Source organism: Scardinius erythrophthalmus (assembly GCF_964197995.2).
Source record: "Scardinius erythrophthalmus genome assembly, chromosome: 25".
In the NCBI taxonomy this organism is placed as follows: domain Eukaryota; kingdom Metazoa; phylum Chordata; class Actinopteri; order Cypriniformes; family Leuciscidae; genus Scardinius; species Scardinius erythrophthalmus.
The window spans coordinates 746,112-761,241 of record NC_138245.1 but is presented as its reverse complement, the minus strand read 5'-3'; the positions used below and the strand labels follow the sequence as shown (position 1 = coordinate 761,241).

At 37.7% G+C, this 15,130-nt stretch overlaps 2 protein-coding genes across 5 annotated transcripts in view; both read left to right on the top strand.

Annotated features, from left to right (window-relative positions):
* The window catches only part of avil (advillin), a gene marked incomplete at both ends in the record, with an annotated part of 60,984 nt that overhangs the window by 3,689 nt on the left and 42,165 nt on the right, over positions 1-15,130 (top strand). The gene's annotated exons all lie outside the window — the stretch shown is intronic.
* On the top strand, positions 1,968-13,850 carry LOC308685849 (uncharacterized protein). Of its 4 annotated transcripts, none has more exons than XM_081357902.1 (9): positions 1,968-2,156; positions 2,914-2,947; positions 5,061-5,113; positions 6,142-6,285; positions 8,130-10,194; positions 10,281-10,358; positions 10,502-10,546; positions 10,812-10,871; positions 13,413-13,850. In XM_081357902.1, the coding sequence occupies exons 1-9, from the start codon at positions 2,121-2,123 to the stop codon at positions 13,625-13,627; spliced, it is 2,730 nt and encodes a 909-aa protein (XP_081214028.1). In that variant the 5' UTR covers positions 1,968-2,120; the 3' UTR covers positions 13,628-13,850. The 4 variants fall into 4 exon arrangements, with proteins under 4 accessions (XP_081214028.1, XP_081214027.1, XP_081214030.1 ...); XM_081357901.1 differs by having other exon boundaries at positions 2,027-2,156; positions 2,914-2,962; XM_081357904.1 differs by lacking the exon at positions 6,142-6,285 and having other exon boundaries at positions 2,027-2,156.

Genomic DNA, 15,130 nt, shown 5'->3' with positions numbered 1-15,130 from the left:
ATATCACAAATGGGATTCAACATATTTTGGTCTGTTTTTGTAATTCCTTTGCACAAATGGTGTGATATTTGATACACACATTCTCTGTGCTCTCTCAAAAGCCTTAAAAGTGAACTACTAACACACTATTTATAAAAATGTTTCATGCCTTTATTATCTGGTAAATGCTAGCCGCTAGGCTAACAGAGCAGCACATGACACCCTTATCATACCTCATATCTCACAGTATATCAGTAGTCTTCAACACCCTGTGCCTTACCTCTCCCTAACCCTAACCCTAGCAGCACATTACACCCTCATCATACCTCATATCTCACAGTTTATATAGTCTTCAACCCCGTGTGCCTTACTAGATGCTGTGAGCTAGCAGAGAGAGACTGACACTGCTTTAGCAGAACTCTCAGCAGAAGAGTGCTCAGTGTGAGAGAACGGGCCAGACACAGCTCTTCTCATGAAGCTAACGGAAGTGAACAGCACAGCGTGAGAGATAAACAGATGTAGAAATAATCTACTGATCCAGCATCCAGATGTGCTGCTGTAAAGCAGAAGAGGGGCAATGATGGCTAGCTAAGAACATGGCTAATGCCCCTGTGCTGCTGAGGTAAGCATGTGCCAGCGTCTGCGCTCCCGTTCCCAGTGTCACAGCAGGAGCAGCCACAGGCCACAGTGGAGGACTGACCATCACCAGTCCTGTTAGCAGAGCAGATAATAGAGCCAGCAGGGCATGAAGCAGAGGTGCTGTCAGCATCTGGATGTGGTGGACCAGTACCTCTCCCTGACCTTAACCCTAACCCTAACCCTAACCCTAGCTGCACATTGACCTCTGGGTCCAGATGTTGGTGAGAGCAGGTGCTAAATCATTATGGCTAATCTGACCAGGTGAACTCAGATCCTGGACATGATGAGCACTGTCATAATCACTAGTCTAACACACACCAGTGTATGGATGTATGCAGTACTGTGCATGCAAACGTAAATGTCTACAACACACTCTTATTTCTGTTTAAGTTAGGTGTTACTCTAAGTAGTTTCATGTCATTGTGGGAGAATCTGCTCCAGTGCTGAGCCGGAAGGGTTCCCAGTGTGGAGAAACTGCTTCAGCGTTTGTTGAATTATTTTTACTATGTGTTATTCTTACCATAAATGAAATCACGTGATAGTGTTTTTAACTTGAATTGACAGTTAATTTATGTAGTTTGCAAATAAAGTCTTTCTCCATTCTCCTCTACCTGGCGAACTGCTGTTTAGGTGAGCGCATTTACATTTACATTTATTAATTTAGCAGACGCTTTTATCCAGAGCGACTAATGAGGAATACAGCAAGCAGTGTGTCTGGAGAGAAAGCAGTAGCAGGAGAAGTGCTAGCAATACATGGTGTCAGTCATTATCTTGAACAGCAAGGAGAGCACTTTCTGTGAAGATGTTTGTTGTTATTTTAACAGTAGTGAGGAGGAGAATGCAGTTAAAGAGTTTCAGAATCAGTATACACAGTTTCTAAAGGACGTTATCGTGTGCGGAGGCCTCGTATCCATAATAAGCCTCACTGCTTTCAAACCTATTTTATTTATTTGATCTCCTCTCAGAGGGTAAAAATAATATCTGTTCTGGTGAGTACAAGGTCTACTAATATTTTTTTTTTATTTTTATTTTTTTATGAATGTCAATCTTTTTGTGAGTTGTTTTAAAAGTCCCAAATTGGTTCCATTCATTAATGTGTTGTTTTTTTAATATCACATTTAATATGTATTTTAACATCTGCATTCTGAAATTTTATTTGTACTTAAAAAATATCTGAATTTGAGCAGAAAATGTATTTCTTTTATAACATCATATATCCTATACACTATATTATCAGAGCATATGTGCATACATCATTTTTTTAAAGAATACAAAAACTGCACAAGAATTTTTTTTTTCGCGGGTAATAAACATAGCTATATATATAGTGCGCCGAGTGAATGTCAGTAATGGCGGACCCAGATCACACAGAACCTGAGGTTCGAGTCCCCACCGCGACCGTCCCCTCCCCCACTCTCCCGGGTCTCACACACACACCCCCCGCGTCTCACACCTGCGACACTCAGATGCTCGAGAGGCAGGGATGAGACGGACACGGCGAGATGGAGACGAGAGGAGACGAGACATCCGACGAAAAAGTAAGTTTTTGACTTTTTGTACAAGGTTCTCAAAATAATATGGTGCTGTTTATTTAACTTGCATTGTTTGCACATATATCGTAACGTAAATGTCACGTCATTTTATTTTCTATAGCGCTTTTCACATTAATCATAATCTCAAAGCAGCTTTGCATAAAGTATAGATTAATTTACCAAAATGAATATAATGATAGTCTAACAATAATATATTAATTAGGGCTTTAAATTCCTAAGAGTCTTAAGCTCATGTTTTAAGGCCACAGTTAGGATTGCATGGGTGACTGCATTTTTAGCGGTAATCCGCTTTTAAACTTCGCCTAATTTAATATGTTGTTGTCTTTGTTACTTCTGAAAGACATATTTTGCGTCCCTGTTACTTCACCTAGATGTTTAGCTCACTTTTGGTAACATTAATCTAAGATGGCCAGGAGTTGCATCTTTTGCGGCCTACACGTGCAGCCATGAGGAGTCTGAGGCCAGGCCCGAGATTCATGCGTTTTATCACTATAAACACTAATAATGGGTTTCAAAAAAGCAAGAGGGAAGTTTAATAAATTCAGAACAATTTTTTTCTACTTCTGTAATGCAGTTTTCAAGATCAGACAATAAATGGCATTTATTTTCAGTATTGTATTGGCTTATGTTACAGTGTCAATTACTTTAATACATTGCCAAATTTTATCATTGCAGTTTTAAATACAGTGTAATGTGATGTTTGACCATGATGTCTGACTGTCTATGACACTTGTGCTTGCAGACTAACGTTACGAATGGCAGCTCTGGATGCACAGGTGAGATAATGCAACGCATTCTCACCCTAGGGCGTCAGTTGCTTTTGACGTCGCGTCTACATCGAACGCACATGGCATCCTAGGGCGTCATATACTGACACGCCTTCTGGCCCATATATATCTGCGTCTCATATTGACGCTAAAGGGTGCCATGTGCGTTCGATATAGACGCGATGTCAAAAGCGTCAGTATATGACGCCTTGGGCATTCTAATCCTAGGGCGTCATATACTGACGCGCCTTCTGGCCCATATATATCTGCGTCTCATATTGACGCTAAAGGGTCCCATGTGCGTTCGATATAGACGCGATGTCAAAAGCGTCAGTATATGACGCCTTGGGCATTCTCATCCTAGGGCGTCATATACTGACGCGCCTTCTGGCCCATATCTATCTGCGTCTCATATTGACGCTAAAGGGTGCCATGTGCGTTCGATATAGAGGCGATGTCAAAAGCGTCAGTATATGACGCCTTGGGCATTCTCATCCTAGGGCGTCATATACTGACGCGCCTTCTGGCCCATATCTATCTGCGTCTCATATTGACGCTAAAGGGTGCCATGTGCGTTCGATATAGAGGCGATGTCAAAAGCGTCAGTATATGACGCCTTGGGCATTCTCATCCTAGGGCGTCATATACTGACGCTTTTGACATCGCCTCTATATCGAACGCACATAGTAGGTTACAAAACACATTTTACTCATTTGTGGTAGGCTATGTCAAATTGTAGTGCGTCATTTATTACTTAAAATAGCCTAATTCTTAAAGCTTATATATGTAGCTTAATGAGCCAGAGTAACCAAGGTTTTTAAAAGCACAATCTTGGAGAAAAAGAAATATCCAACATAGCCCCCCATGCGCCCTCCTTTCATTCTCTTGCAACACCATGCCAAGTTCATGGATGTGCATGAAATTCAATTTTTTAATCTGCTATCTTTTGTTTAGGTAAATAATGTTTTAATTAATAACCGGTCAGTTTAAATAGAAGTTTAGAGGCCACTACATTATCACAAAGTAATTAAGTGATGATTGTAGTAATTAATATAATCTAAGGTTGATTTTTGTAAACTTACATTTTTTTTTTGTTATAACTTGATCTGTACATTTTCTTTACGGTTTGATAAAAAAATAAAACAGATCATCTGTTAGAAATTAAAGTCAAGTAGGTGATTATCTCTGCTTATTTTAGTGAAAAAGTTCATTTAAAAAAACATTTCAGTATTTTTACTTTTTTGTTAAACATTTGAGACGCTTTCAAAGGACAGAAGATTTGGTATTGTGGCATTAAACGAGATAAATATGTCTAGCCATATGATCATGTTATTGTGAAACCAAGTGTACTTTTCTTCATGTTCAATATAAAGATAAAAAAATACCTCGCTGATATCTAAAAAATGTATTTTACATGCATTCATCGTTGGTGAAAATGAATTTCTAATGGCTAAATAAATTTGGCCAATTATCCCTAAACTTGACATGTTAGTAATGTCCAGTTACTGAACCACTGATATAATTAACTTCGTGCTGAGGAAATACAACATGTTGTCCTGTGTACTGTCAATTTCAGCCGATACGATAGTTAAGTTTGTTTTGTTGTAATTTTTTATCATTGTATGAAATTAAAAGTCACAGTTCACATTAAATTTGTGGTAAATACAGGTTTTGCTAAATTGGTGTCTTTGATATCAGCCTTATTTTGATATACTTATTTTAAATGTATTAGTTTGTTATTCGATACTGATGATTCTCTTGTTTAAGCCTAATCCTATAGACCTTATGTAGCTCGTTGTCTTTTGTCTTCCGGTCTGTATTTTCACAGCGATCTTGTCTATTTATGAATGAACGGCTCGTTTTAAAATCTTCCCGTTCTACTGACATTTGTTAAGACATCTTCATTAACTTTACATTAAGAAAATCCACTTCAAAAGCTAATTACTCCTGGAGAGCGAATGCCATAGAGATATACAGAGCGTCCGCAAAAACGGAAGTTCAAAGACAATATTCTAAAGATGCAGCGCGCTTGTTTCTCTGGTGCATAAGGGCTATAGTAGGAGGAAGTAAAATGGAAAAATATTTTACGGTAAATAACAATACTTTTTGATTTACATTGCAGTGAATGATGTGACAGATGATGTGACAGATGATGTGACAGAAGAGAAGACAAAGGTAGGCTATATCCACAGATAAACATATATATATCTGCCATCTGAAATTTTCTTATAGAATGATCATTTTTATCAAGCTTGTATATTTAAGTTCTGTAATTTCACTTAAATGACAATTAATAGGTAATCTTCATTGTCATTTAAGTGAAATAATTGAATTTAAATATACAAGCTTGATAAAAATGATCATTCTAGAAGAATCTGCCATCTGCCATCAGGGTTATATAAATAAAACTGTTGGTTGAGGTAAGGGACAAAACAGTTTTAGAAGTTATTTTTTATTTTTTATTATTTAATACTACATTATTATAAATTGATATAACTAACACTAACTAACTAACTATATAGTTGGCAACCAACTGAACCTATACCGGACAAACACAATTGTGACCCTAGATCACAAAACCAGTCTTAAGTTGCACGGGTATATTTGTGGCAATAGCCAACAATACATTGTATGGGTCAAAATTATAGATTTTTCTTATGCGAAAAATCATTAGGATATTAAGTAAAGATTATGATCCATGAAGATATTTTGTAAATTTCCTACCTCAAATATATAAAACATTTATTTTTGTGAGTGGATGCAGCACAATCGCCAATAGAAATGGAGAACTTTAAAGGCGATTTTCTCAATATTCCGATTTTTCTGGACCCTCAGATTCCAGATTTACAAATAGTTGTATCTCAGCCAAATATTGTCCTGTCCTGACAAACCATACATCAATGGAAAGATTATGTATTCAGATTTTTGTGGTTTTGTGGTCCAGGGTCACAATTGTGTTACAGGACACTGTATCCATAACTAAGACATTTCTAATTTGAGAAATTCTATTTGAATTCTATTTTATCCTTTTATTTTGCTGCTCTTTATGAGTTGTTCCGTGGAATATAGGGGATCCCCTGTGGCTCACATGGTAGAGTGTTTGCTGTCAACAATAAATCCTTATTTGAAGGTTCAGTTCTGGAGGTAGCATAAATGGCAAAAGAAAAGCTTCCAAAAACCTTTTTTGTTTGTTTGTTTTGTAGGTTCAAAGCTGTCACTTGGGTCACCTCCAGAAACTTAGAGCACATCACAATGCTTGTGAAAACCGATACATGAAGGCGCACACGAAAACTGTAAATGATGAACGGGAGAAGACCATGTTTTTATATCAGAGCATGAAAACAAAGGTTAGTTGTATTAAATGCTTTCGTTTATATATCTTCGGTTGCTAGGTCATTCTTATGTTTGTAAAACAAGTGAACGTTGGGGCATTTTTCAACATCATAACATTGAGCTTGCCGTTTTCAGTCAGCAGGCCCTTCTAGTCAGAAGTTGGCCCACACATTGGTAATTTGTTGGCATGCAGTAGAGGGCCTGGGTTAGATTTGAGCCCAGGTCACAGTGCTCAGTCTGCACCCTAGACAGTGAGCCACAGGGTTCCCCAAAATAAAGCTAGAGGTCGACCGATTAGTTTTTTTTCAGGCCGATGCCGATACCGATCTTTTGAAATCCGGGTTGGCCGATGGCCGATAAATGCTGCCGATTTATTTTGGCCGATTATGTGCTTGTTTTTAACCTCTATTTGAAAGATAAAATGTAACACAAATAATTACTTAAGATAGACAATTTCTCAACAAAAACATTTATTGAACACTTATTTATTGACCAATCTGCACTTGTACAAAAGACCTTGAGATGTGTTTGATAATTGTACCTGAATGAATTGAAAATGAATTTGCTACATTTCAGATTAATATATTTGTTTTCCTTAAAATTTTAATAACAGTAGGCTAACTTAAACACTTTGCAGTTTGAATGATGTCCTGTAGCCTATAAACAACATGACAGAGTATGTTTTTATGTTTCCACTGTTCGATCGCGCCTCAAACACACTCACGCGCGCACAATAAAGTAAACAGTGAACACTTAACAACTTTATACACACGCGACTTTTCGATCGCACCTGTGCCTCTCTCTCCCTCTCACACACACAACCTATTCCAACATTTCCATCTTTACATCGCAGCCTGAGCTAAGGCGGGGCTGCAGATTAGGTGTCCCTAAAGAACCCGCGTATCTAACAGTAGTTCCGCATTTTTTTGCACGCGAGTTTTATTTATTTTTATACCATGTATTATTATATGTGTAACGTTAAATGTATACACCGTACCGTTTCGGTTCAATACGAATACATATACCGTTCCACCCCTAGTCTACAGTGAAATACAGTCATACATTACACTGTTTGGCCAGCATTTTAACCATGTTTAATCCAGCTACTAGCTAATGGAATGCTAAAGTTAGCTGCTGACTAGCGTCACGTGCAGCGAAGCGATGTTTCTGTTCCGTTTTCAGAGCATCCAAGAGAAGCACAGGCATAAGAGTAGCACCGAAATGAAGCACAGAAATCCGCATTGATATTCAGTCCGGTAACGTTAGATAATGGTCGTTAAGGAACATTAGTGCCGTATTAGCACCGGGTCTGTCTGTAGCTACCCAACCCTAGCAACCACGACGCTAGCAAAGCCAAGCCAGTCCAAATACAGACTGTGCTCATGGTCATTACGAATAGATTCGTCCAATAGGGATGCTCATCCCACCCGCCCAACTCCCCCCTTCTTAGATGGCTGTCAGAAGAGTTATTCACTCATCAGATGATCACGCTCGTGCTATGAGTGTCTGCGAAAAAAGCGCCAATAATATCTGAATGCAAAGCAAATGAGAAACCTGTGTTGCTATCTTTTTTCTTTTGTTCATAATCTTGTATTTCCTTAAGCACACATCGGATTTCTTGACATATTTCTCTATCAGCAATGAATCGACTCAATGGTTATAATTTTTTGCTATATTCATGCATTGCTAATGCCACTACTAATAGTATTGCCACTACAGTCTGAAAATTAAGTTGCATAATTATTTATAAAATCTGCACACTGAATGTTTCACTTTGGACAGGCATTCGTAATTGCAGTATGTTTGTTTGTCTTGTCATTCCTGATCAAGACTTCTAACTCCTACGTTTTATTCACAGCCTGACAGGAAAATGCTTGGTTATGAAACCGAAGAATCAAATTCAGAGTTCAGCGAGTATATACCGGACACAGAGGATCAATCAGAGAGTGACAGGTCAGCAACGGAAGAGAGTTTAGCAAAAAATGTCAAACAGCAAAAGAGAAGAAAGTTTCAGTCAAAAGCATCAAGATCTAAACCATGTAAAAGAAAGCGTGTGACACGTTCTAGTTCCTCGGCTACCAGTGGAACCAAAGATTCCTTTTCATCTGTTGAAAATGACACCGGACAATCCTCTTTATGTGACGAACATGACAGCGGCGATTCCTCTTCATCGGATGAGCATATCAGCGGCCAATCCTCTTCACCTGATACTTCTAATGTGAAGGTCATGATGCTGAAGAAGAAAACAGATGGCGGCCGACTATACAGCAAAAAGTACTTCTGCTTGTTCTGCTCTAAACCATTCAGTAAAATGGCTCGCCATTTGGAATCAAAGCACAAAGATAAGCCAGAGGTGGCAAGAGCAGTTGCATTTCCGAAAGGGTCTAAAGAGCGAAGATTACAGCTGAGTTTATTGAGAAATAAAGGGAACCGTTGTCATAATACTCGGGTGCTTAAAGAAGGAGAAGGACTGGTGATACCCCGACAGCAATCCATTGCACCAGTAACAGCAAGTGATTACTTACACTGTGTAAACTGTGAGGCCTACTTAAAGAGGAAATCATTATGGAGACACATGCAGAGATGCCATCTTAGCAAAAAAGTCAAAGGAATGAAGCCAGGAAAAACTCGAGTTCAGGCCCTTTGCTCGTATACTGAACCAGTTCCAGAGAGTGTGAATGCACGATTTTGGAAAATGGTGCTTGAAATGCATGAGGATAAGATAACAAATGTTGTCCGCAAAGAGAAAATCATATTAAAATTAGGGCAACATCTCTTTAATAAGCATGGCCATGATGTCACAAAACATGAATATATCAGGCAAAAGATGCGCGAGACAGGGCGACTAGTTCTCCAAGGAAAAGAGACTGGCAAGTTGAAGGAGGTGTCAGACTTCTTTGTACCCGCTAATTTTCCTCATGTGATCGAAGCAGTTCACAGTGTGTCTGGCTTGAATGATGAAACGAACACATTCAAAGCACCATCTTTAGCACTAAAGTTAGGGCACAACCTCAAGAAACTGGCCAGCATTATTGAATGCGAGGCAATGATGTCAGGCGATAAGAATGCTCTTAACAATGTGCAGGCCTTCAAACAAATCTGTGACACTAAATGGAGTGAGTGTGTGTCATCCCAGGCCCTCCGAAATTTGAGCGAGGCAAAATGGAACTCTCCGCAACTCCTTCCCTTCGCTGAAGATGTGAAAAAAATGCACCAGTATCTTGACAGACAGAGTAACGAGTACCAAACAAAACTTGAGGAAGAACCCAGTAACAAGAACTGGGCAGAACTTGCAAAAATGACACTTTGTCAGGTAATACTTTTTAATCGTAGAAGAGAAGGAGAAGTATCCAAGATGTCCCTTATTGCTTTTACACTGAGGGATACCTCGTTGACTCATCCAGATGTAGAGCTCGCTTTGTCAGACCTTGAGAAGAAACTTTGTGAGCACTTCCAAAGAATTGAGATAAGAGGCAAACGAGGACGAAAGGTCCCCATTCTTCTCACACCGGATATGCTGACATCGATGGAGCTACTTGTCAAGACTCGCCGTAACTGTGAAGTGCCCGATGAGAATGTGTTCATGTTTGGAAGACCACAAGCACTCAGTCACTTCAGAGGATCAGATGTTATTCGTAAGATTGCTCAAAGCTGCGGAGCAAAACACCCAGAGGCATTATCCTCCACGAAACTGAGAAAGCACATGGCCACTATGTCCAAGGTGCTCAACTTAAAGGACAATGAAATGGATGACCTCGCTGACTTTCTCGGACATGACATCAGGGTCCATCGGCAGTATTATAGGTTACCCGAAGGCACATTACAGCTTGCGAAGATAAGTAAGATTCTTATGGCCATGGAACGAGGACAGCTATCTGAGTTCAAAGGAAGGAATCTTGATGAGATCCAGATTGATCCACAAGGTAAAACAGGCCTGAGTTAATAACTAAGTAAATTCATTTACACGTATTCCTCCATAGATGTTTTTTTTTTGTCAAATGTTTTATAGAGAGAGTACTGATGGACAGTGATGGATCAGACTCTGAAAATGAGACTGGAAATGGTGCTTCACCTTCAGATTCAGCAGGTATGTAGTCAGCTACTGAAAGGGAATGATGGGAAAGCTAGAAAAGGCTAGAATATTACTGGAAGAACAGTTTGAGTGTGCTTACTGATATTTAGGATTGCTTGTTTAATATTCTTTTACTAAGAGAGCTATTATTTGTCCAGACAAATCAATGGAGTCCACTAATGAAGTTGAACAACCATCCAAAGGTAATACGATTTAAATTAAACAGGAGGATTATGAAGACTTCTGAGATTGTTTTCCTTTTAAAGAACCAGTACTTTATGATTTGCATGGTTTCACTTGCTTTTATTTTTTTTTCATATCATTTCATATCAAAATAAACCCCAATATATTTGGTAAATTAGATGTATGGCACAATTACTGGTATCCATTTAGTCAGCATTTTGTGCCATTACTGTATATTATCTGTATTTAAAGTCTCCTCTGTTGTACTCATATGTTTTATAACAGGCAAGGATAAAGAACTGCAGCCAATTGGCAAGCACTTGGACAAACCACACACAACAAAGGGTAAGCTGTTTTTCAAATGTCTTATGAAATGTCACTCTTTCCATTTTTTGTGAAAGTCAGAATTAAGTCATTTTAATTGGAATCTACAAAGAGACCCATTTATATTGACAACAGGGTTCCCTTAAAGGGTTAGTTCACCCAAAAATGAAAGAATTCTGTCATTAATTACTCCCCATAATGTTGTTCCAAACCCGTAAGACATTTGTTCATCTTTGAAACACAAATGAAGTTATTTTTGACGAAATCTAAGAGGATTCTGATCCATTCATATGCAACAACGCCATTGCAACTTTCAAGGCCCAGAAAGTTAATAAAGACATTATTAAAATATGTGCACAAAAGGTTTTCTCATCGCTTCATAACTTGGACTATTTAACAATGTCTTTACTTCCTTTCTGGGCCTTGAAAGTTGTAGTGACGTTGCTGCCTATGTAAGAACCGAATCCTCTCGTATTTCATCAAAAATATCTTCATTTGTGTTTTGCAGATAAACTAGGGTCTAACAGGTTTGGAACGACATGAGGGAGAGTAATTAATGACAGAAGTTTCATTTTTGGGTGAACTAACCCTTTAAATTTAATGTGGAGGTCAAATTTGGTGAAAAGTGGAAAACGTCTTTGTTTCAGTGATCTGTGCTGATGGAGCTTTGTAACAGCAGCATGGCAGATCCAAAGTGGAGGAAGTGCTTATTTTACTGGCTACTTCTCTCCATACAGCGACTGTGTACGGACCATTTCTTAATCTACAAGTGTTGTATTGGACAGAACTGTCTGAGAATTCAGGCTCGCGACTAGATACCCTTACGGAATGAAAATATATTTCCAATATTTATGATCAATATATTATGATAAGTATATGGTGTAAATATACTTATTGGAGAAATGTATTCACAATATATTTACACTGTAAAATGTCATTAGTTGAGTGTACTTCGAAAACGTGGAAAACATTTATGGATTTGCTTAAATTTCAAGGGCGTTTTAATCAAAATTGAAAGTTTCTAATAGAATGACATACAAAAGAGTGTCGGGACAATGACTGAATTTATTTGTATTTATTGACTGAACTTTACTGAATAAATACAAAAAAACATCAACTTAACATAGAAGTTAATAGAAATCACTTCAATAGATTTCTACATTTTAAATAAAGCAACATGCAGCATATTCTCAATGTTTCTTGTTCTTCTGCTGATGTTATAATGTTATAAAGTCGAGAGCCCAACTAAAATCAAACACTGATCACAATCTGGTGACTAATATTATGTTATTTTCAATAAATCATCAACATCTAAATCTCAATCTAAATCTAAATGTTAATTCTCTGTAAGAACTTGTGTAGACGTCTGACAGAAATAAAGTCAGTCTGGTTAGTAATAAGTGAAGTTGGTAATGCTGTTTGTGGAGCTGTTTAACCCTCCTCTGCTGAGATCTTCACAGACCTGTTAGTGTTTAATGTTCTGTTGGGGTTTAAAGGGTTTGTGCTGAAGAACAGAGCCTGTGCTTCAGTCCAGCAGAAGATCAAGAAACATTGAGAATATGCTACATGTTGCTTTATCTAAAAACTATGTAACTGTATTGGAGTTATTCTTTTTTAAATGCATTTATTCAGTGAAGTTTCAGACATGCACAATGTATTTACAGTTTAATAAATAGAAATAAATACAAAGTCTATCATTGTCCCAACACCCTTAAGTCTTTGTACTAGTAAATTACAACTTTGATTAAAACACCCCCTTAAGAAATGTAAGGAAATCTTGTTCCTCGTGTTTTTGAAGTACACTCAATTAATGACATTTTACAGTGTAAATATATTTTAAATATATATTTTTTTATAAATGAAAAGTGGCAATTCCTTGTATATTATTCAATATATTGTATTTCATAATATTTTTCAGTATATTTACACCATATAATAAATTGATCATAAATTTGTAATTATATTTTCATTTCCAAGCAAAATCCTTATAATTGTGTTTTTTTAGATGTGTTGCCGTTGGTCACCGTGGGCCAATATAATTTAAGCTTGGGTAAACCCCTCCCATTATGTGCAGCTTTAATTAGGTCCTATATCGTAAATGTTTCATTTCTAAAGGCTTAAACATGTAAAGAAAAGAAAAGGGAAAGGTCCTACAAATTTACTTCTTCAATTTCCCAAGCAGTCATTTATGGTTATGACCAATAAAACCTAAATATTTTGTCATGTTTGGCTTGGTCCATTTTCAGCCCAGATCCAATACACATCTTAGATAGTGACTAAATTACCAGCGATATTTTTGTCAAAATAGTCCTTATTAATACAGTATCACTGTTTATATTGTTACTAGGTATCATGCTTGCAAACATGTGCCAGAATTTACAGATTTTCAACCATGCGAACTAGATTTTAGCAAAAAAGTATGTATAAAACTGTGAGACAATGAGAGAAAAACTGAATACCATGTATTTATTTGATGTTATTCACGTTCATGTCGTGTGGGTTAACAATTACTTTTATCCCAATCACAATTACTAATAGCCTATTTATTTTTCTTTTATTCAGTATCTACACAAAACCCACGGAGAAAGTGGTCTAAAGAAGAGATCCAGGCTGTGGAAAAAACTCTGATGGACTACATCCACTCTGGGAAGGTTCCTGGTAAAGCCCAGTGCATGGAGTGCATTGAAAGGTCACCAGCGGCACTTCGGGGGAGAAGTTGGGAGGGGGTGAAATTTTATGTTAAGAATCGTATTGATGCCTTAAAGCGAAAAATGTAGAAGAAAAGGAAGATGTTTGTTGAAGGCAACAAGATGTTCAAAATGTGTTTCAAAACACAAGTTAAATAAATGTTCAAGAGCATTAAGAAATTGTAGAATCTTGTTTTTGTTGTAATTACCCAAATTTCCAAACTTTTCTTGGGGAGGTTTATGGGGGGTTGTACATCAAATGTCTTCTACTCAAAATAATTCAGTGTGGTCCAAAACTGTGGCACATTTGCATAAAAAAAAATTAAAAAAAAAAGGAATTATTGCGAATTATTCCGCAACGCATTAATACACATCGCACTCATTGGGTTTCATAGGTTTCTGTGCGTGAAATATTTTTAGGATGACGAATAAGAAAAAACACAAATAGCAAATAGCAATATATCTTGCAACCCTGTTGAATGCCAGCATGTGCTCTTGTTTTAATTCAGAGTTGATTCCAGTATGCACAAATAATTATTCAGCAAACACAATGATACCCGTGAACATTTCCTGCTTGCCATACAACATGACTGTCTTATTTATCCAAATGTAAACCTTTTCAGATTCTCAGTTGAAGAATAATAGATTCCTGTTAAACAGGAAGTGAGGTGAGGCTGTTGTCACTGTTTACATCCATACAAATGCTCTATTCAAATACAAGAGTTTATGGGAATTTGTAAATTGTAAAATAAAGTAAAAATCCATAAAAATATAAATAAAGACAATTCTCCCTTTTAAACAACTCTTTAATGATGATGTAAACTTAATATTTATTGTTTATCTGGTACAAGTTTAAATTTGTATTAAAACTAGATAACCAAAAGCTAACTCATAATAGCGCCCCTCGGTGGTGGTTTTGGGTAAGACACAATAGGCAGGTCCCCACCGGAATAGAAAAACCAGACAAATATTCACCTTTTTAAACTTAAGAATTTCTGAAAAAAAAGTTGATTTTTGGGATTCAAAAATTCCCCCAGACACTTCTGATTAAAAATTATGGCTTTATTGTATTAAGAAATTGCTGTCCCCACGTGTCACCTTCTAGTCAGGAGTCCCCACGACGTAGCAAAAACAAGTATGTGTGTGTGTGTGTGTGTGTGTGTGTGTGTGTGTGTGTGTGTGTGGTCACTGTTGAGCGTGTACGTGTGTGAGTACTCACTGTTGAGTGTGTAGTCACTGTTGAGTGTGTGTGTGTGTGTGTGTGTGTGTGTGTGTGTGTGTGTGAGAGAGAGAGAGTACTCACTGTTGAGTGTGTGTGTGTGTGTGTGTGTGTGTGTGTGAGAGCACTCACTGTTGAGTGTGTGTGTGTGTGTGTGTGTGTGTGTGTGTGTGTGTGTGTGTGTGTGTGTGTGTGAGTACTCACTGTTGAGTGTGTGTGTGTGTGTGTGTGTGTGTGTGTGTGTGTGTCTGTGTGTACTCACTGTTGAGTGTGTGTGTGTGTGTGTGTGTGTGAGAGAACTCACTGTTGAGTGTGTGTGTGTGTGTGAGAGAGTTCTCACTGTTGAGTGAGTGTGTGTGTGTGTGTGTGTGTGT